This window comes from Hydractinia symbiolongicarpus, chromosome 12 (genome assembly GCF_029227915.1).
Source record: "Hydractinia symbiolongicarpus strain clone_291-10 chromosome 12, HSymV2.1, whole genome shotgun sequence".
Taxonomy (NCBI): Eukaryota; Metazoa; Cnidaria; class Hydrozoa; order Anthoathecata; family Hydractiniidae; genus Hydractinia; species Hydractinia symbiolongicarpus.
Genome location: NC_079886.1, coordinates 17,876,799 through 17,900,290, shown reverse-complemented (window position 1 = coordinate 17,900,290; position 23,492 = coordinate 17,876,799). Strand labels below are relative to the sequence as shown.

The 23,492-nt window shown below is 33.6% G+C and overlaps 2 protein-coding genes across 4 annotated transcripts; both read left to right on the top strand.

Annotated features, from left to right (window-relative positions):
• The first annotated feature begins 82 nt into the window (after positions 1-82).
• LOC130621146 (uncharacterized) lies at positions 83-5,712 on the top strand. Of its 2 annotated transcripts, XM_057436457.1 has the most exons (6): positions 83-1,243; positions 1,388-1,467; positions 2,163-2,199; positions 3,284-3,365; positions 3,456-3,581; positions 4,230-5,712. In XM_057436457.1, the coding sequence occupies exons 2-6, from the start codon at positions 1,410-1,412 to the stop codon at positions 5,682-5,684; spliced, it is 1,758 nt and encodes a 585-aa protein (XP_057292440.1). In that variant the 5' UTR covers positions 83-1,243; positions 1,388-1,409; the 3' UTR covers positions 5,685-5,712. The 2 variants fall into 2 exon arrangements, with proteins under 2 accessions (XP_057292440.1, XP_057292441.1); XM_057436458.1 differs by lacking the exon at positions 2,163-2,199 and having other exon boundaries at positions 83-1,467.
• Positions 5,713-8,731: 3,019 nt separating this feature from the next.
• LOC130621855 (protein lifeguard 1-like) lies at positions 8,732-19,848 on the top strand. Of its 2 annotated transcripts, none has more exons than XM_057437210.1 (10): positions 8,732-8,828; positions 14,154-14,501; positions 14,845-14,858; positions 14,961-15,025; positions 15,558-15,611; positions 15,900-16,074; positions 16,998-17,039; positions 17,764-17,865; positions 18,185-18,232; positions 19,001-19,848. In XM_057437210.1, the coding sequence occupies exons 2-10, from the start codon at positions 14,183-14,185 to the stop codon at positions 19,142-19,144; spliced, it is 963 nt and encodes a 320-aa protein (XP_057293193.1). In that variant the 5' UTR covers positions 8,732-8,828; positions 14,154-14,182; the 3' UTR covers positions 19,145-19,848. The 2 variants fall into 2 exon arrangements, with proteins under 2 accessions (XP_057293193.1, XP_057293192.1); XM_057437209.1 differs by having other exon boundaries at positions 8,758-8,859.
• Positions 19,849-23,492: the final 3,644 nt, after the last annotated feature.

The following is a 23,492-nucleotide window of genomic DNA, read 5'->3' as shown; positions in this document are numbered from 1 at the left end:
TCCAATTTTTTGCTGATTGAAGGAACACATTTTAAAGTTTGCAAGAGCACAGATTAGTACTCATTTTCAAATGTTTTTAATCTCAAAATGCAAGAATTTTGCAAATTTCTTATCTACGAAAGTTTCTGACTGCAAAAGTTTCTGCACTTAAAACAAATACCTTATAACTTATTTTGTTTTTAATGTGTATATGAAAGTTATGTTTTTACCTTATAAATACCATAGAAAGTATTTTAATATTTTTGTGATGCATGGCATCATCCGTAAGTATTTTAGGTTTTAATTAGATTATATAAACGTATATTATATGTACAAACCAGTTTAAGGAGAACATTTTTTATTTTCTCATATTTACATTGTCCTTGAGCAACTTTATTTTACAAATCAGTCTAATTTGTTAAGGGCAAAAAGTTGATGTCAGCATCATAATTGCTAAGAAATTGCGGATCATATAATATACAAATTTTACAAGATTTTAGCCTACACTTGCCATTTTTTGCATTTTAATGTTATTTTTATTTCAAGTAACCAGTTTACAAAGCACTTATTCTTATATAGAACTGTTTGAATCTTTAACCCTATTCCTACTAGGGGAGGGGTTATTTTGTCCCCCCTTGCCAGTTTTTTAACTCTCATTTTTGATGTTTTCAGTTGGTTTCCAAAAGTAATCTAAATTTTTATTTATATGATCCATTTGTGGACTAAATTATTTTACCAATTTTTAATTTTAATCAAATTTATGTGTATTATATATCTTTAGATTGAAAATCACTTTAAGATTGTGAATATGACATAGCATCAAAATTAATGCTATGAATAACTAATTAAATTAATTAATCACCAGAAATTAGTTCAATTTTGATACCGTCCTTAGCAGAAAATGATGACATCACGACTAATTTTTTGATGTCAAGTTTTAGAAGGGAAAGGGAAGTCAATCACAGCCTAGTAGGAATAGAAGCTTCTCTTCAAATTTTCAGCAGTTTTGTTTCACGTCGCTTATAGCTGTTGCTTAGTTTTTGGCTCCGATCTCAAAAACAATCTTTAGTAATTAGGTTGCTTTTATATAAATACGTGTATTTTGTTTAGACATATTTTCTGAAAGTTTCAAAACTACATAACTTTTTATTATGTAGAAAAAAAATTATCAACGGTGAAAGTGATTGTAGTAAAATGGGGGTGAAAGGTAATGAAATCTGCCACACGAAAGTAACTGTACTTGTGGCATATGAAAGAACAGTAGGTGGAAAGAAGTTACCATCTATGCTTAAAGCATTTGAGTTTTAAAAGTGTTCTAAACAGAGAAATTAATTTCTATCAATTTGTGTGATCGAAGATTATCATATTGCGCATTTATTTAAATACTATGTGTCTTCTTTGTTTATAGATGAAACAGTTTATTTATTGGGATGCAAATTGAAACGATGGAAATGAAACAAATTGACCTGCTCAGAGTAATCAAGTTAGGTATAACTCCTTATTTCAAAAAATATAATTACATCTTGCAGTTTGTTGCATCTGTATTATAATGCTCGTTGTCTGTCTTTGAGCTAATTTAAAACCCGTGGGTTTGGTAGTTGATAAGTCCATAATAAGGGTGCCTATATTTATAGTAATAACCCGCGTCCAAGTAAATTTTTCTGTACATCATGGATGTATACATCATAGTCCTAAGATATAAATCACATCATGTTCTTAGAATTTAATTTATCTTAAAGTTAAATCGCAATAAAATACCTTAAGTTCTGTCGCTTTTTGATTAACCTTTACTTTTGGAATGTGAGATGATTGAGCTCTTTATGTTGGTAACAAACGCATATTTGTCTTATTATTCTGTTCTTTTTCTTTCGTTATGTTGCGAAAAGTGTAATTTTTTTAGTGGATTTTGATTTACCTCAAACTTTTCGCAAGAATTGAATTTTGCGATTTCGAGAATTTTTGTTCATTTCGCAAAATGCTTTCATATGTCAAATGTGAAAATAAATTCCCGCGAAATCCAACGGTAAGGTAATAAGGATTTGAAATTACAATAAAATGAAGAAGATGTACTTTTAAAACATGTTTATACAATTGTAACAAAAAATAAACAGACTACATTTTTTTAAAAATTAGAATCAACCGTTCATTAATTTAATACCGTAATATTATTGTTTTTCATGTAGTTTCCACGGTCGACAGTTTAATTACAGGAAATGACAGGTGGGTTCTCGCTTCCAATTTTATCTGTTATGTCACGTGCTATAGACATGAGAAGAAATAGAATAAGAATGACTAAATCTATTGTACTAGTCGCCAACCGTGAAAAATCCACGGAGTTGCCCTATCTTTATATATCGCATTTCGTGTTTCCATAACAGACAAACGACGGCTATTATTATAGAGACAGGCACCATTAAAGTAAGCGATATGTTGTTTTAGCCCATCACAGTTAAGCCTGTTCTAATGATCATAGACACGCAAAATATACTCACTTTAGCTTATTTTTATTGACGGTTAAAAAAGATTATGATAACGACTCTATGAGGAAATGAATTGAAATTATGTGTAAGCAAGTGAAATGTCAATAGAAACATTTTATGTCAATAGAAACATTTTATTTAGAAGAAAAAAATAGATTTAAAGACATTGCAATTTTTCTAAAAAATATATTTACTTGTAAGTTTTAATCAGTGTGCTATAACGTAGCTGGACAAGTGACAATGAAATAATTATGATACAATAAAAACCGAATTAAATTTGAGTTTAAAATATTTTACGTAGATGCAAAACCATGTTTATTTAGCATTACTAAGTAAGCGGCCATTTTCGTCAAGGTGTTTGGATAATTGTGTAAACCCAAAAGTCTGTTATTATATGCATTTCTTCTCCTAAATTTTTGGCACTTTTAATCAGTATGACATTGACTAAAAACTTTGTGTTGACCATATAATTCAACTGTTATATTTTAACGTCATTGTCATTAAGTTCAAGATTGTTGTCAATATTTTTTCTACAGCTAGAAAGTGTCAAAGTGATTTGGCTTGTCTCAAGGCAAACGTTTTTGCTTATAAAATACTTTCTGCTTCCCATAAAAAATTACCTTGATTTAACTTTTCCTTAGGTACATCAGTTCTTGTATGTCATGGAGCACAAACAGCTTGTTTTTTAAAAGTTATAAAAGAAGGCTGGGTTTTTTTATACCGTTCTCGTAAATAAGCAAATGCGCAATACCTTTTCGTACTTTAAGTTAAATCTATTTTACAGGAGCAGTGAATTTGACAGCTGCAAATCTTTTTATCTGTAGTGTGAAGTGTATAATTGACGAAGATGGAAACTACGAACTGACTGCAGATGGGTTGAGATTTTTTCAAGCTATCCAAGGAAAGGTAAAATCTCACTCTTATAAATTTAGTAACGAAATCGTATTGTTGCGCCAAGTAATGTTTTAAATGACTTATGATAATTTATTTTTGTAGCATTGGGTGTATCACATTGTGCATGATTTTTGTGCAGCATTTAATAAGACTTATGGTTATGGTTCAGCATCTTTTTTATTTTTCGTGGGAAAGTGGTGTGGATGTTTTATACAATTACTTAATCAGGTAAGTGTTTACAAGTATCACACTAACTACTCGATGGATTCGAAAGTTGTGAGACTTACTTTCGATTTGCTTTCTAAAATGCAATTTTACGAATAGGGTCTAAAATTGCAAGAAAAACTTTCCCATGATTAAGTGCTGACAAATTTTTCCCGTAACCCTGTTTTAGGGGGTCGTTGTGATTACCAATTTCGTACGTTTCGTGAAAGGACAAATGATATTACTATCAAACTAGACACATTAACATTAAGTGATTTGGCATCAAGAAACCAAAGACAAGAAACTTGCTTCTTTATAAATATTAACGCGACTAAAACTTTCCACATCTTATGTAAAAAGAAAAAAGTAAAGTCATGCAAGTCTCTGGTCTTTAACTTATCTAACCTAAAATAAAGGTTATCGAAAATAAGTAAACCAATAGGGGTGGTATAATCACCCACCCACCCCAGCCCCTCACACCCGTATTCACCCTCCAATAACAATAACCTTCTGTCTTTATAAGAAACAGGTTTCGTGTACACATAACTTCAAGCTCTCTGGTTTTGATGATAAATTTCACCCATTTAATATTGTAAACCTTTTCTTTTTTTTTATTCGTGTTATATGAAAAATTTCAAATTTAAACCTCATCTCGCTACTTTTTCTATTCAGGGTGTTCCTGCACAAGTCATATCCATCGTCATGTCAGAAATTCTGGAAGTAATAACCAGCCAGTTGTCTCGTTTTTCACTTAGTATAAGGACTTTTAAAGATGCGTATACAAACATGAGCGAACTCTCTGCAACAAAAAGCGCTGCCAGCAGGACCCAAGAACCAAAAAACCGCCCCATTATGACATCAAAAACTTCAAAGAATACTACTCATGCTCGGTCCAGGTTTTCCAGGTACAGCCGACATGCAATGACAGATGTAGAAAATGATCTTCAACAGATAAACCGTAAAAAAGAGTCTGCTTTGTTACGGAAGCTTTGTATAAATGTTTGTGGACAATCCAACGAAATTGTACATGAGATTATTTCAAACGTGGTAGAAACTGCATACAAAAATCACGTGTTTAATTTAGACAGTAACGAAGCTTTTCAGAGTTTTGTTTTAAATCGAGACAATATAATCATCGAACCGTTAATCGGTATCAGCCAATCCACATCGAGCGTTTATAACGGAATAATAATACCATGTGATGACTGGTATATTGTTGACGTATTGAAAAGACTGGAAGGTCTTAGTATAAAGGTAGCTTTAGTTAATAATATATCTTATGGCAACATGTTGCCAGATTCTAAAGATTTAAGACTTTATAAAATAACAAGCCAAATCGAGGAGGTCAGTTTTGATGCGAAGCAAAAACAATTTACAGCCTGCCCTAGTTGTCTTGTTTTTTATCGCGGTGAAGTAAAAAAAGATATGAAAAGTACGTTGGATAATCAAGGCGTATTACTTATTTCAGTTAGCAGCTACAATGTGTTATTTTCATTGTCAACTATGCTATCGTGTGATATTCTTTTCGAGTTTAATGACTTAGCTGTTACAGCGGCGGCCCGAGTCTCTGTCATCCTTCAACGTGATCATACCAGTCAATCACAGAAAAGAATTTTTTCAATTAAAAATAAATTATCGTACCAATTGTTGGTTCAAAGTGCGGAAAACACCAAGGTGCATTTTTATTCGTTGTTATTGTGTTCGAGAACCTTAGATCTGTACAATGTGTTGTCAGAACGAATTCATGCTTATTTAGCTAAAACCAATTGTTGTTTAAGAGGTAGGTCCTTGATTAAAGGCAATGGCTTTGCTGAAAGAAAAGCTGTGGAATTAATTACCACCATAATGGAGTTTGGAACACCAACGATGGAGAGTGAAACATTAACGAAGGAGAGTAGCTTGGACAAATATGAGGTACCTCATTGGTTTAAATTTGACGTATCGATGTACAAGAAGCTAATATGCGAACGCATAATAACAGTGTTTGAAGACTATGCAGAAATTTTTGAAGATCAAACGGAAAATTTATTTTTAAACTCTCTCCCTCACAGGGTTGCACTGTGGAGGAATAGTTTTGATTGTGTCAGCAAAATTTTGTTTTGTAGAAAGATAAACACAAATTTCTAACTACTTAGTTCAAAACATTTATCTGGAATATCTCGTGTATGGAATATTTGCCTTAATGCATTGCTACCTTGATTTTATTTCAATTTTATGTTGTGTGGCCTGATAGTGATTTTCCGATAGGGTGTATTAAAAATGGCAGCTTTTGGTGTCAATAAACTCACTACTTAGCCAGTTTCTCGTGTTTCTGGCAACAAAAGTTTTCCATGCAACACAAAGTCAAAAACAGCAGCTTTACTGTTTTACACGGAAATACAGTTTTTGTCAATTTTGCAATTGCTTAAAAAATAATTGGAAAACTCACCAATGACTTCAAGCTTACAAAACTTTGAGGATTTGTGTGCATCCGCACATATTCTTGAAAGTGAAAAAGCAGGACCATACATAGCCCGGCTAGTCTGACTCCTTTACTTTTTTCAAGAACGTCAGGCTGGCTGGCCTAGACCGTAAGGGTTAAATGGTTATTATTAAAATTCTTATATATTTTGGGGAAGGATAAGATCTAAAAAGCATCGAAATTAATTATTTTAAACTATATTTTTTTTAAATACAATTAACTTCTTTTTGAAAAATAAAGTACTGTACAATTAAATAAATAATATTTAAAATATATTATATAAAAAATATAAATATATTGTAAATGAGTATGAAACAACTGGCATAAAGCACACACAGACAAAAAGGCTACGAAAGGCTAAGAATAACAGACTTGACTAAATCGTATAGATTAATGTAGGATGTAACATCATTAGAAACATGATGCTACCTCACTAACTAGAGCGTTGGAAGAAATAGAATCTTCCAACTTTTACATTGTGGAACAGTGTTCTGCTGCCGCGTAAACAAATACAAATTGATGAAAGAAAAGCGAAGCAGATCTTCCGCCTAATCCACGCAGATATAAGGGAATACTGTAGCTTTCGCTTCCCTGCCGTCATTTCAGCAAGACGATCATAAAACCTCTTACATTCGCGTGCCATACCGCCCGTTGCTGACATGACTAAGGACGTAAAAGATCCATGCTCGACAGATCTCTTCTTTTCGTTTTCGTTAACTTCATATGTTTTCAGAAGCTTTTGGCTAACATACCTATTACCAGTTGGGTTAAAAACCCGTACGTCAAAAAATACTAATTGGCTTGTTATCCAAAAACCTCTGGCGCTTAGATCTACGCAGGCCTCATCAGAAATGTTTGCAGTTTTCGCTTCAAAAGATTCGATTCGCCGGTCAAAGGCTGTAGCTGTGGTTCCACTTTAATATCTTTTCAAACTTTACGTTGAAGTTTAGCGGTTATGTTTCTCACTTTGTTGTGCCACAGGGACACAAAGCCGCCTTTCTTGCACTAACTTAAACTATATTTTCCGTTTTAAGCAAGCATTTCGTTTATGAATTTATTTGACTTCTGTAGTGTGTTGTTTACATTTTCTACCTACAGAAAAAAGTGCGCATGTCCATTGTTCTGAACACAGAATCAAAAAATTCAATACTTGTGAAAAATGTTACGAATTGTTAAGTACGCAAAAATTAATTCCGGCAATGTATTTATTATGATTAGTTTGTATCCTGCCACTTATCACCAGTACCCCAACGATATGGACGAGGCTCATAAAATAACATAATCCTGTCAAATTCATACCATTTAAAATAAAAGTTATGAAATGCAACATGTCGCACATGACTATTTTTCTGTTATGGTGTAGACCATTTAAAACCGTGGAAATTATAGTTGAGACTTTTTCCGTTTTTTAGATCATCCTTGACAGGGGTAAACAGCATTACTTAGTCAATGCTCTGCAGTTGTTGGTTTGCAAAATTTCTTCTTTGCTAAATGTAGGCCCAGCAACCATCGATGAAACCTTTTGTTCCTTTTAGTACATCTGACGGCCAGACGAACATAATGAACACCCTTTTCTTCAGGCCTGCCAATAAATGCAGCGCTAATAAGAGACAAAAAATCTTGGGAACAAGGTTGCAACCTGAAATATTGGCAATAGTTTTCATTGTAATAATGCCGAAAGGGAGTTTTATGCTAAATAGCGCTGTGTTATCTGAAAAATTAGTATATTCGCAATCGCGCTTTGATCCAAAACTACATTGCTGGGGAGACAATCTAAGCGTCTAGCAAAACTATGCAACATCACTTGATAATTTGTTTGTAGCACGTTCTAGCTTCTTGCTCTCAAAACTGTTTTTCCCTGAATAGCTTTTTGTAAGTTTTGTCATTAAAAACGTTGTCACAAGTCCAAACGCCCAAGGAAATGTCATAAAAAGCGTCTGCTGTTTGAGAAAATTTCAAACAACCAATTTGTCTGGCAAGTTTACAAAAAAAAGCTGGAGCTTAAGTTAAAGAATAAACTACAATCCCTCTCAAAAATTTTACGACAATGGCACTTTTGCGGCCATTTTAAAAAGTTGGCGAATAGGCAGATGAAGTGCTACTTTTTTAGATGCATAGGTTAGGTATATAACGTTAAAAATACGCTGGTTGTACATTATTTTATCACCTGCTTTACTGAATAATCTACGTCGGGGCCCACTAACGCCCCAAACGTTAAAAAATATAGCCATGGCCAACCTCGTCCCCAGGGCATCTCGTATCTTTTTGATCCCGGGATGCCCTAGGGTTGAGCAGCTTGCGTCAGCAGCAATTAGCACATTTTTCATAGTTAAAGCAAAATCTCAATACAATCTCGTCTCAGGTTTTTTTATCTTTTATCGGCGCTGCGCTTATTGATAGATTCTCGCCGTCCGATATGCAAGATCGAGGTGTTGGTCTCAATATATTTTGCAAGGAATAGCAGCTTAAAATAAGTGCCGTTTATCTGAAAAACTATGAGCTTGTAAGTCAACGTCGCTTCTAGGATTCTTTTTGCTTTTTTAAGGAAGCTGAAACACAAAAAAAACTCTGGGAATCAGGTAGCACTAAAGGTTATTTTAGTACAACGGGCTCCCAGGGCCTCGAAAGGGTGTTAGGGCGGTTCATAGAGGGCGTAACAGAACCCGGGGGACGAGATCAAAAGTGTTTCGCAGGGTCGAAAGTGTTTACAAAGATCACACGGCCCTTAAGATGATGTAACGGTGGTCTTCTATCTTAGAAAGACATAAACACAGAAAGGCACGCAACTAGAGAGTCGATCAAAATCAAAGGTAAAAGTAAATAAACACAGAACGTGTTCAGGTACATCTTTAACAGTCAGAGGACAGATTGAGTATGTAGCGTACATTTGTAGATGTACCTTGTGTAAATGCTATACCAATGTTTTTACTCTGTTGCTCGGATCAGAAGGTCAAGAAAATTACAACAAGCATCTTTATTTAGCTCTAAACTAACTTTTCACAAACTTCCGTAATATACGCCACAATACATGGAATCACATTCCCGATGTTTACTTGTGCGCGCATCTAAGTGATTACGTAATGCCCGATGTGCGCGCGCAGAAATGGAGGTAAAAATGTAAACAAACCAAGCGGACACATTACCTTCATTTCTGTGTACGCAGGAAAAACATGGACATGTGGTTGAGTGTATTGGGCAGGCCAAAGCAAGGGGCTTCAAAAAAAAATTTTAGGGCCCCGTTGTTAGCAAGATATCTCCTCTAAGATTCAGACCCCCTCCCCTCCCTCTTAGCGGATTTCCGTCCGTGAAATACACACATTCGCATACACATTCGGTTTTGTAGATAAAAGTTATCGGAATTGATGACGAGGAATTATGCTCACGAACGACGAAGAATTTTCCGGTCAAGAACAAAATTTTGAAATTTCTCAATCCTTAGCGGATTTTTTTTTCAAACTTGAGACACCCTCCCGCCCTTAGCGGCGATATCCCCTTAACAGGGCCCAAAAAATTTTTTGAAGGTGCCGATAAGCCCAGACACCGTAAAAAGTGCAGGCGTTTTTGGGCAAGTTTTGAAAAAAAAATTCAAGTATTCGCCTGAAGAAACCCGCATAAAAAAATCTGTTTAAAGCTAAAGCATTTCAAGGGATTCAGAGGTACTTTTACAAGTTGGACTTACCAAAAAGATTTGCATGAGGAATTTTTCCAATGGCATATGCACTTTTTGTAAGAACTGCAAATCAAGATGTTGCTTTTTAATATGTTGGAAAAACCCCAGACCGAATAGGATTAAGACACGATAGTTCCTGCAAAGCCCGTAGGTAGACTTGCAGGAGGTAATAAGGACAGACTTGATACAAAGAAAATTCGAGTTTATATCTAACACAATCTAGATTACATTGGAAGAGGGTCCTTAATATACCCCAGCTTGCATCCAAGCTCACTCCGACTCAAATTTTGTCAGTCAAATTATCACAAGACAATTTTTCTATTTAGTCCACAGCTTCAGACATATTTTGCTCAGAAATCTTTGTTCATTTGTTTTCAATATCTCTGTTATTTTTCCATAAAGGAGATCCAAGGCTCATGATCGAAAGCAAGCTCTCAGCAGCTGTTCTACCTCTGTCAATAACACATAAAGCAATAACGTAGCGGCAACATTTTCTTGTTGAAAGAATCATCAGAATTTCGTGAACTGCACTTTTTTCGCAACATTTGAATGCCTATTTCGTTCCCAACCCCCATCAAAATAAATTTTGTTCTTTTATTCTTACTTCTCCACCATATTATTTACAACCAAGATACTCTTTTATAGTGTCTTCCAATATAGCTATGTCCATAATTAAAAATCTTTTTGGGCGTTCTCATTGTCATTATAATCAGCCTCAATACCCTTTAATATTTTTACGGTGACTGGCACTTACTTTACATTTTTTTCATCATCGATTTCATCATCGATTTCTATATCATTACATTTACTTTGTTCAACCATAAAGCTTTGTAGTGGGAAGTTGACGTTTCAATTCTATGTTAAACTCTTTAGTTTTTTAACTTATAGTTTCGATTTCTTTTTTATTTTTAAAAGGCTTTTCACAACATTAAATCTACCTATTTTTAAAAAAGTTTAAAAAATGTGCTGCAATAATTTAGCTTGTTTGTGTAATAATTATGCACACTTGTGATTGCTAAAATTCATGGAATGTTCAAAATAAGATTTACACATATTTCTTTGTTCCCTTCTAAAGTTTGCAGGAAAGGGGTTGGTAGTAACTCCATTTTTTGTCAGACCTGCAAGCATTGTGTACATAAGAAGTGCAGTAGTATTGGTGGAAGGTTAAGAGCTGACATCCTGTTTGTATGCAAGCGTTGCAAAGGTGAGATTATAGAGAATGAAGTATTACCAGCTTCAATGATGTACAACAGTGGCTCGTTAGAGATAGTTGAGAACTTCTGTTACTTAGGTGATATGTTGGACAGTGAAGGGGGTGTTGGAAGAAGTGTTACTTGTAGGATAGGTTCTGCTTGGGAAAAGGTCGGAGAGTTACTTCCTTTGTTGACTAGCAGAGTCTTGTCAATTAAGTTAAAAGAGGTTGTATGAGGCCTGTGTAAGAAGTGTTATGTTGTACGGTAGTGAGACATGGGCAGTGAAGCAGGAAGATCTTGACCGTTTAGAAAGGAATGATATGAGAATAGTTAGGTGGATGTGCAAGGCCAGTCTGAGAGACAGAAAACGTTCAGATGAGCTAAGAAGCAGGCTAAGTATCCGTAGAATTAAAGATGTTGTCCAGATAAGAAGATTGAATTGGCTGGGGCACTTGGAAAGAATGGAGGGGGATAATTGGGTAAGAAAGTGCAGAGACTTCATAGTTCCTGGGGCAAAGCCTAGAGGGAGAAAGACTTGGCAGGAGGTTATAAGGACAGACTTGATACAGAGGAAGTTGAGTTTAGATCTAACACAGTCTGGATCAGACTGGAAGAGGGTCATTAATATACCCCGTCCAACCCATGCTAGCATGGAAAACGGACGTTAAGCCGAGAATGATGATGATGATGATTAAAAGAAACTGTGTTTGAAGTTTACCAACCAAAAGAAGTAAATTCTTTTTTATCCTACTTCCAATTACCATTTTTTTAAAAAAAATTAAAAGTCAGTAAATCAAACTTCAGATATTTGTTTTAAAAAATATTTTATTAAAAAGATTGAGTTTAAACCATTACAGTATTCTTAAGGTCATGTGTAAAATAGGCTCTTTATGTAGACATAAGACTTTATGCAAGGTCTTATAATTCACGCACATGTAAAGTTACATTCAAGCGGTACTGTAAGTTACTTAACCGGACATTGGAGAGATTGGAGGTTACAAGCCACATTCGGCTTTTTAGGCAAATGTTCTTGTGAATAATTTTGTACGCCTGTGCTGACTATCAATGAGTATATATTTTGCAAGGCTTAGCTGTACTCAACGAAAGGGTCTATGCACTTTCTATACTTGCTAGCACCTAGTGTCCTCTAATAAGTCAAAACTGCAGTTCATTTTAGGGCAACCATGGTTTACGCTATTTTGGTCAGATTTGTAAGGTGTAAATGCTACAGACACTAATCACTAGGTAATTTATGATAAAATATTGTTGTTTTTTTATACTATTATAGATAGTGCGGCATAAATATTTTTACAACTTGTTTTTTTTAAAATAAATATTTTTGAAATAAAAACAAGAAGCCCTAGGGCTCTAAGAATTTCCACTTGCTACCAAAACATTTGATGACAACCTGCTAATTCGTTGTGTTATTGTGCCAAACATTCAAAGAGGTTTGGTGCATGAAGCTCTGAAGATAAAGCACACAAGTGACATTATATCATACAACAAACGCAAACAAAACGAAACGTGGCATAATAAACTCACATTTTAAAAGAAATTGCAAACAGAAATTACAGCCTCTCATTCATGGTTGAAAGTCTTGCGATTGAAACATTTATGGTCTTAAACGGCATTTAGTTGACAAAAAATCAAAATTGTGATGTGACCATCATGTTCAGCATACTTTTTTTAACTGTGCCAATTTTTGTTGAAAATAAAGTAGTTTTAATTTTTGGACAAATTTTGGCCTGAAATGACATTTAGGTGACAAAAAATCAAACTTTTGTATCATCATCATTTTCAGCATACTTCATTTGTTAACTGTGCCAAATTTTGTCAAAAATAAATACCATACATCATTTAGATGACTTCCCAGTACTTTGGGCACGAAGTTTAAATCTGTGAAGTTGCAATTGACTATTTGGGACAGGGTTAGTTAGTCGGTTATACCAATACTATCCTCCTCTCAGAGGAACGTGAAATCCCAGGGTTGATTTTTTCTCAAAAAATGCTCGGAAAGAAAAAAACAACGGTTGTAAAGAATTTCCTACGCCTTCGGGCGCGGAAATTCAATAAAAATGGCTTTACTTCGGGTGAGAAGACATCTGTTTTTGGCTATAACAGTTACTAATAATTGAAGCTGACATGAAATTCATATGCTACAGAAAAAACAGGAGCTAGTTTGAACAAAATGGATATATCATTGTGAGTTTCCCATGCAAATATTTCAGGTAAATCCAACTTGTAAAAGTACCTATGGATCCCTTGAGGATTTTGTTACTTTTCAAGGTAAATTCTAATTTTATATCGTCCATAGTAGGCCATTATAAGTGTACCTATGGATTTCTTGAGGATTTTGTTACTTTTCAAGGTAAATTCTAATTTTATATCGTCCATAGTAGGCCATTATAAGTATGGCTCTCATTACTACTAATGAAATTAGTGTTGATAATGTACATTTTGTTTTGTTTTTAATAAAGAATAAAAAAATAAATAGATTAATATGTGTGCTTCACCATGCACTAATTTTACTTAATAGTGAACAACACAACTTGTTTTTGGTCTTGTATTATGTAACAAGTTACAGAAGAGAAAGTTCACATTTTGGTACCAGTGAAATATGTAATTATAAATCCTAAACTTCTGGTTAAAGATATGATTTTATAACCATGTGGTTTTCATATAAACAGAAGGTTGGCAAAAGAGTGAAATTATATCATTTACTTTTTACTTTGACACTGTCTAAACTAAAAGCAATTTTTATATCAGACTAAGCTCAGTTGGTGGTTCACACTCACGTCAGCCAGTCTCCAAACTGTATAACTAACTACTGCGAGTTTACATTTGTTATGGAAATACGAGAAAAAAATTTGTTTTTTGCAATATTTTGACATGGAAACTCATATCAGGCAAAAATAAATATTGTGCCCTTCCCTTTGTTAAAGGGGAAAAAGATTATGCAGGTTTCTATTCTAAGTTTGAATGTTAAGTGATTAATTGAAAATTAAGTGATTTTTTTTTATTTATTAGTAAGTTTTGTTCAGTATATATTTCAGAATTTGACATTTGTCAGATTATTATTACGTTCACTCTGCACAACCTTTTTTATTATCCTAAACCTCTCATGACACGGCAAAGTTTAGCATGGAATTAGGGATGGAATAAGGAAATACCTAAACCAGAGAAATAAAAAATAAATGGGAGGTGTAAAGGTGGCTTTACATAATGTCTAGAATAAATCTAAAGATTTTGTTCAACCCAAATCTTTTCTTTAGGATAAGTTCAACTCTAAAATAGATTAAACATGGCTCAGCCACCATCTTACAATGCTGCGGTGAGTGAAGAAAAATATCCAACTGGGCCTCCTTACCCTTCATACCAAAACAATGCTTATCCACCACCAGCACAAGGTGCATATCCTCCTCCAACACAAGGGGCATATCCTCCTCCAACACAAGGGGCATACCCACCTGCATATTCTTCTCAAAATGTTGGTGAGAATGTGCCATACCAATACCCTGAATATAACCAATCAGCTGACGATGTTGAGTCTGGATATCGCAAACAAAGCCAAGATGAAATGGTTGGAATTGTTTCATTTGATAATAAATCTCTGCGTTTGGGTGAGTGCTCTTATATGTTAGAACTGATTTATTTTTTTCTGTTTTTTTTATAATACTATGTAATAGAATATCTAATTTATGTTATGAAAAAAAAACTGATTATTAAAATCAGGTGATGCATATCTACCTAAAAAATAAAATACAAAAAAGACTGTTTTATATACTGCCTTTCTATTTTGTATTGACACTTGACACCTGCAGATCCTGATGCTGGAGTGTTAATAAGGCAGACAGAAAAAATGACATTTTTGCTGAGGCGAAAAAACTGAATTAGAATAGGTGATATTGTTTACCTCAAGTATAATATTTTTTAATAATAAACTCTCGTTATTTTTTGTTATAGGATTCATTCGAAAGGTATGTAATTTATTTATTTTTTTAATTGTAGAAAGAATTATTTTTTATGCAATTTAGACGCTTTTTACTTTCGTAAACATGATAACCAATTTCTTGTTTTAGGTTTTTGCAATATTGTCCCTTCAAATGGCTGTTACGGTAGCAATGTCTGCCTTGTTTATTTTTCAGTAAGTTTTTGAAATTAGAAGCTATGCTGAAATAGAAAGATGGAAATTGTACAACGTAAGTTACAAGCTGAAAACAGGGGAGATGAAGAGTTTGTGTACAAAACAAAAAGCATAAAAAAAAATTATCCAATTGGATCACTAGTTATATTTCAAATTATCTAAAATATACTCAGGTCTTTGCGCAACCATTTTACTTACTTTGACTCAATAACTGGTTAGTATGTTCAAATTGTTTGCTATGCTTAAACTGATGGGTAGACTGAAGCTTTTTTGGTGTGTGATACAGAAAAAAGTAAAATTCTAGACCCATGCCTCTGAACTCTAAAAGAGTACATGGTACTATCCAAATTAAAGGGATCAAGCTGTAATAAAAACACTACGCTTTGATTAACTTTTCTGATATTAAATCTGTTTATTTACAAACAGAGATGAAAAATATGGAGGATCAAAAGTTTAATAATTGTATTCTTTAGTGTGTAGTAGAATAATTTTTTAATTTTACAATTATTATTAATTTTTAAATTGTCTTTAGTAAACCAATACAAGAATATGTTAAACAGAACCTGGGATTGTACCTGTCTGCTTAGTATGTATTCTATGTGACTCGTTTGTTCTTCGTATTTTGATGAAATTAGATATGCTCCTTGTAGCCTACCAGTTCAAAATTTCAATGTTAAAATTTGGGAAATTATAATAGCAAGTATAATCAAGGAAAGTATTTTGAATCATTTGAATCATGTTCTTGACCGATCAGAGCGTACGTGACGCTAAATATAATATAACTTATTCTTTTGTGTGCGATAAACTAGAATGAAACTGGTGTTCCTGGTTAGAATAAATTTCACACTGTATATAAACACTATTTTTTTTACAGTGTCTTATTTTTGGTGTTATATATCGTGCTTGCTTGCTGTACCAGTGTTGCTCGAAAACATCCGATTAATCTTATTTTATTGGCCCTATTTACATTGACTTTGTCGTACATGGTTGCGGTCATCTCGAGTTTTCACGAAACAAAGATTGTAATGCTTGCTTTTGGAATGACAATGGTAGGTTTATAATTAATCAGTGGTGTGATTTCTGAATAAATGATAACCTGTTTTCCTGTTCACAATGATGTACGTGGACCTATTTAATTTGCCTACGGAAATCATGGCTAAATGTAGTCAGCAGGAACGCCCCCGTTAGATGTCTTGGGAATATTTGAAAATAAATGTAAATATTAACTTTCGACCCTAATTATTTTCATAGAAACGGATTCCAAACACAAGTGAAATACAGCTGATGCTGCATAAGCTTTGTACAATTGGACGATATTAATGATAGTTTAGATAAATATAATTTTAATAAATTTTAATTTGAACATTATAATCCATTAGGAAGAGAAAAAATCTAAAAATTTATTAAACTAATAGACGCCCCTGATAAACGCCACCTTCGAGCGCTCCCTCGAATGGACACCCCCTTTGCGCCCCTTGAATAGAAACCCTCTTTTAAAACCGAAAATAACCGCCATAATTTAAGAATCCAACTTGTGCAAAAAGCAACATATTTTTAAATGATTTAAAGTGTTCTGTGTAGTTTAAGTAGAAAGTCTTAAAAGCAACATCTTGTGCAGCGAGAATCTTCTCCACAAGAAGTAAGGGGTAAATTGTGTTCAGATACTTCAACCTATTCTACTGAACAGTTATGATAAAACTTACCGGTAACACCTGCTGTCCTGTTTATTTTCATTTTAATTTTTGATTTATATATTATTAAAACCCTCTAAATCCATTTCTTTAAATGCAGTTAGAGGGTTTTTTAGAGGGATCCATAAATCCATCCATTTCTTTAAATAAGTATATTCACATTTATAGGTTTTCAGAATTATTTATGCTTTATAAATTATGACATACATACGCAACAGTAACATTTGCTGTTAAAAAAATGTTTTTTTGTGTACAATGGTTGTTACAAATATTTTCTTTAGATCTGCAGTTTTGCCATTATTATATTCGCATCACAGACGAAGGTAAGAACTGATGCATTGTTTTTGTATTGTTTAAATGACAAACCTAGTATTGACATTGGTTTTAGAAAGTTTGGTTGTGCTATATAATGTATGTATTAGGTTCATATAAGGGCATGGTGTGGCGCATACCTGAGAGGCTACCATGGTTGGCCTTGAGGGGCAGACAATTTAGCAAAACTAAGTCCAGTGAGATCATTCAAAAACGATGCAATTCATGTATTTTAAAGTCTGGTTATCTCTACTGTCATTTGAAAGAAACCAATAATAAAAAAAGTGTGTCACTTGCAAAGAAAGTGAAAATGATCATTTCATTTGTCAAAGTAAACAATTACATGTTTGTAGGCTCAGATAGGGAAATTTTTTAAGCATATACTCAGCGAGTGCTTTTGATGTGTGTTTCTTGAGTGAAGACACAGACTTTTCAACGCCGCTATACTATGTAAACTTGCTTTGTGTAAATATACCTTTAGTTTTGTTGCTGTTCTTTTAAAGGTAAAACAGGACCATTTCACCTTAACCGCATAAAAACTGAAAAATAGAATGATTGATACATAAAGCTTAACTTCATTGCAAGTCAAAATAAATTAACCCCTATAAATAAGATTTTGGATTAAAGAAAACTTGTTTGTTTTAGTGCTTTATCCTCAACATGAAGAAAGTTAACACGGTACGAACAGGCTGTAATATTTTTTAATGTTTAACATTTGTTTTTTATTCATTATAGTATGATATTACCGTATGCAGCGGTGCGTTGTTTATTGCATGTATCTCATTGTTCCTGTTTGGTTTGTTCGCTGCCATTTTTGTTCCTTCTGGTAGCATTAAGGTATGACTTCTAGTCTTACATTCTCCTTTTATAACCTTCTGCAGTGTGAATGATATAACAGACTACACAGTTTGGTCAACTTAGATCTATCTTAAATGAAAAGGGTTTTTTGTTTCTTTATTAATAAGGTAAGCATACTGTAAGCCAGATTGTGTTTTCGCAAAAGTATAGCCCAGCCTGATTTAATTGCACATAAACATGTATTACTTTTTAAAGACGCTCTTTGATAGGAAAGTGAAAGAATTGCTAGAATTCTGAAATGTTCTAGAGCTTTTACTCTTCTCTATAATGTGTAAAGGAAATTGTTTTTGTTTCTTAGATTGTAAATATTGTGTATTCTGCGCTTGGTGCGATGCTTTTTATGGCGGTAAGATTCCTTCTATTTTTTTCTTTTTCGTTTTCTTTTCGGAGGCGCTGAGACAACCTGTAATAACCAGGAAGATAAAACTCGTAGTTCTCGTAATGGAGAATAGGCTTACATTTTGATTTAGAAAATGCTAAAATCAGCAATCTAAGTCAGTTATTAAAAAAAACACTAATTTGATTTTATACTAGGCAAGGAGTGTACTTTTATTTCCGTTTGGTGCAGACGCTAGAAGGTTATGGGATAATGTTGCCTAACTTTTGAAAAAATGCATGCTGCGAACCTTTGAAAAGGAGACCTGCCCGGGTTTTTTTTATAAGAAATCTAAGGATTTTAAAAACGACATACCATGACAGTGTTGATAAAATAGAGCAAAAAATTATTAAAACATAACCTATCGTATGTTTAACTTTTGTTCGAAAATTGAAAAAAAATTTCTCCCCTGTATGTTTATGTATATATGTATGTATGATGATGGCCTTCTCAAACCCCAGTACCTGTGTTCTTCTCCTTGCCAAATCTCAATTACTGACTCTATAGCGCTATTTTTTATGATTCTTAGAAAAACATTAATTCAAAAATTTTGCGATTTAGAGAATAATTGCCGAATTTGGGAAAATGCCTAAAATGTAGAGGATGTCATTCGCGAACTGGGTCATGTTTTTTAAAAAAAAATTTACTGGATAGACTTTATAATTAATAGCAACTCGTCTCTAAAATTTCCAAGTATATAGTACGGCTATTAAATCTATTTTTATTTGTTATTTTTAGTTCCTGGCGTTTGACACACAGTTAATCATGGGTGGTAAAAAACATGAGATCAGTCCTGAGGATTACGTTTTTGCCGCCATGATGTTGTACGTGGATATCGTTTACATCTTCTTGTTCATTCTCTCCTTATTTGGAAATAATTAAATAAAGAAACGCACCAATGCTTCCATGTGGTCATGTATACGCAATTTGATTGGATGATAAAATTAGCCTCGTGGGCTGTATATTTAGGGTAGAGACGGGAAACGATTATTTAATTCGCAATCTTACAAGTTTGTGTTATTCTTTATAATGAGAAAAACAATTTGTATTTTCTTGTGTTTTTTTTTAATTATTCTGTTATTAAATTACGTTCCCCAAACTTATCTGTTCTATTTTTTTTATTTTTTTTTTATTTTATTTTTTTTTTATTTTATTTTTTTGTTCTAGATTTTATATTATTTTTTTAAGTAAACCATATTTTTAGTGAGACAACATCAAATCACGCAAAAATTTGAATTTTTTTAATTGAAAAATATAAAAACCACACTCCCTCCCAGCTTCTTCCACTCACCCTATTCTATACCTCTACAATACCACAATCTCTTCAAATATTGAATTGAAAAAAAATAATGACGGATCAATATGCTATATCCTGGCAAAGTAGGTTAACAAGCGTAATGTTTTTTTGTGAAAATTAAAACTAACAGTAATTCCACAGCCTTCTTGAATGTCTTTTAATCAGCAACTTGGCACCGCAGAGAATGTGTGTTGTGTGTTGCACATTTGCATTGTAAGGTGAATTTTGTGTATAATTATTTGTAATTCGCTTTGGAAACATTGAATAATTACATAATATCCCTATTTTATATAGTCTTGTTATTGTCCATAATTTCCCACATTATGAATGTTTAAGATTGATTGCTTTCTTGACATCTAATCTAATCACATAAGTCCTGAGAAATCCTGAATATTACTCTAGTTTGCTGTGTCCTCTAAACCCTGGAATGTATTTGGAGGTGTTTTTTTTGGATAATTCAGTACGATTTTTAAAATCACTAGATTATCCTAGAAATAAGACGTCAGTTCAAGAAAATTTCCATGGTCGTCATATATCTGTTACTTGTCGTTATGTCATTAAAGTTTGTCCTTGGAAGGGAGTTGTTAATATGAGACTGGCTCTAAAACTTAAAAGTGCTGATGAAAAACTTTTGCAAAAAACTTGACCTTAAACAGGTTAGATATTTTTAATACATGTTGCTATGACCACCCATTTATAATATATCAATATACTTTTATTGGTTTGCTATGAAAAAATTATAAAAACATCAGATTCTTCCAATATGAGTATCGCGAGAAGAATTTGACAGCAGATTTAATTTCTAAGTTTGCGATTACAAATGACTGGCTCATTAACAACGAAACTTTTTTTTGTTTTGTTCTTTTTTTTTGGGGTTTTGGGGTTTTGGGGGGTTCTCAACACAATTTTAGGGAATTTTTGTCGGGAGGTTCACTGATAACTAAAGCACAAGTAAAAGCTTCTATTTTAAAATGTTAGTACCCAGAAACATTGGGCCTTTAAGTTTCATGTGCAGCCAAGGTTTAACGCAACTGGCAGCATATTTTTTAATGAATTTGCTCTTCCACAAGCATTATCAAAAACCTTAAAGTACAAAGAGTGCTGCAGATCGCAAGGTCTTGTTTTCGTAACTGTGTTTAAGTTAGCCTATTTCTTCTCATCGCGTCCTAATATCAATAATCCACAAACCTCGAAAACTTTTGCAGATTTGCAGGCCGGGTAATGAGCATTGTGTGCGGATGAAACAATCAACACCACGGCCCAAAAAGATCATAAAAATCAGCAAGAATTGTTGTTGTTTTGAAAATATTTGATTGATGGTGTGTATGATCTTTAAAATTTGATCTTTTTTTTTCAAGATTTTAAGCAAGATTGTAGTAATTGATCCTTTACACTTTATCTCTACAGTTTTGGGCATCTAATATACATTTTCATTTTAATGCAGAATTTGCTTTTTTTGTTATTTCATGTTGCGTCATACACCCCATTTTCACTCACGGAAATTCTATAATTGGAATTCCAAAAATATTTATAATTCCCATCCAAAAATCTAAGGAGCTTATCAAAAATAATAAGGTGCCAAATTCTTCCTATTTCTTGTCTAGGGTTACAGGCCTCCAAAACGTATATTTAGGGTTAGGAAGTCTCCCCAGTGCCCCTTTGCGCTTTTTAGCTGGTAAGGCACCAATATTAACAAAATATTTTACTGCCAGTTACTAGGTAAGCTAACTATTGTAATGTAATATACAGAACTACATGAACAAAACATTTTTTTCCATTATATAGCTAGAGCTACATAAATCTCTCTTTTTCATTCTTTAGAGTAACCAAACCATAACATTTTATATGAATGAACACCAGCTTTTTCAAGTTGTTTCCCCATGTGCAGTGTCTACCATTTTTAGTAATTACTTGAGTTAGGACCGTAATTCAACTCGTTTCACACTCGCGGTTGCTCTAAAATTTTAAGCATAATTAATAAAAGCGAGGCTGCCAGGCATATTGTGAATTCGATCGGTGGTGGTCGAGAAAGAGGCCCTAGGAACGACGTTGGGTTAAAGAATTCTGGAAACAATATCCACCCTCAAAACTTTGTACCATTAAGGTAGCATCTAGCTTGCTAACAGAGTGCTCTTGACAAAACATGTTTATTCATTACGCTGCTCTATGCAATTTACAAGGAATATTACAGCAATCGGTGCAAAAACCTTATTTTCGAACAGTAGCCAATCAATTCAAATAAAAATGTTTTTAATTTTTTTGAGGAAGTCCTATGAATAAGATTAACATAAATGCTTATCCTGCGTATAATAATGCTTACGCCTGAAATCGTGTCTGTAGTGCTCTTAAGAAATGAAATTTTAATTGATTGTTGACCATCGTGGGTGTAGGTATAATCCAACATCAGCCCCCGCGCACTTCGTCTTTTTTTTCTTGCTGTCTCTTGTATATTGGAAAGAGAAAAAAGTCCTGGGACCGAGGTTGGGTACAATTAATGTGCTTTAAAAGTGTTTCTCTGAAAAAACGACTAATCCCAGCCAAACTTTTCTGGGGAACCAAGTAAGAAAAAGGCGCAGAAAATCGTACGTAAGAAAACAATATTTGTATGTGGATTTTAAACACTAGTTTTCTAAAAATACAAAAATTTGGTCACTCGCTAATACAAGTTTTTTATCAGATACCAAGTAAAGAGTATACTGGTAAGAGGTTCCTAAATTCGGTGATTTTGCTTTATATTCTACTAGTGAAAGTTTTGTTGCAGGTTTATTTATTTTGGCAAGGTCCATGAAAGGGAAAAAAAAAAACTAAAACATGATTTTAACACAACAAAGAGATCATTCTCGACCCCTAAACTTTCAAGGCTTTAATCTAAATAGCTCTGGAGACGGGAATGCAGGGACCTTTATCAACATTTATACAAGAAAAGATAAAAAATGCGTCCTTTACGCAATATATAAACCAATGTCTGTCCTGGGAAAATTTAAATAGTCTTTTGATTTGTCAGCATACTCCATATTCATCCAATTTCTTGTTGTACCAGGTAATAATACTTGAATGCCATTGAGTGATGGGAGGTACGTGTAAAAAAACTCTTTTGCTTAAAATTTACGTATTTAAAACTAGTGAGTGTTATAAATTGTTATTACCCGGGTAAAAGGGCGGCATCAATATTTTCGAAAATCGTGCAATGTGATTGGTTAGAACTCACATCATAGCGGGCAATATTCCACGGTATTGCCCGCTACCATAGCAACCGTGTATATAGTTTAAATAACGCAAAAAAGAAGTGAAACTTACTTTATTTTTTTGTAGCTACGATAAAAACCTGTAATGTTACACGATATTCGATTCAAAAAAAATATATATTTTTAGTTCGAATGTCTGTTCCATGGGAATAGTGTCTATGGTTTCTACATCCTGATTATGATGTTATATTTTTTGTAAAATGCAGTACCCGGATAAGTATTCAACTTTTCGGCGGATATGATGTAGTGGTAGCGCATTCGGCTTGTAATGATAAGGTTTCAGGTTCGAGTCCCACTCCGGCGCACTTTCAATGTAGTGTCAGCCCATTCAGTGCCATCTACTGATCGCCAATTGGCTTGACAAGCAAATTAGAGCAATGCTATTACTCTAGCGGTAATGTAACATAGAGGGGAGGAAGAGCCAACCAAACTCCCACTTACTTACTTACTTACTACATATTATGACAGGGTAGGGGAAGGTAGGGATGATTTCACCCCCTTCTTTTTATAGTTTTGAAAATGGAATCAAACTGGGCACCCTTTTATTACGACATGAAAGGAACAAAATGGAAGCGATAAAACATCATTAGTTGTAGATGATATTTTAACTGGTGTTCGCACTTTTCCGTGACGTCAACGGACGCTTGAAATTTTGTCCAAAATACCACTATATCTGGTTAAAATTTAA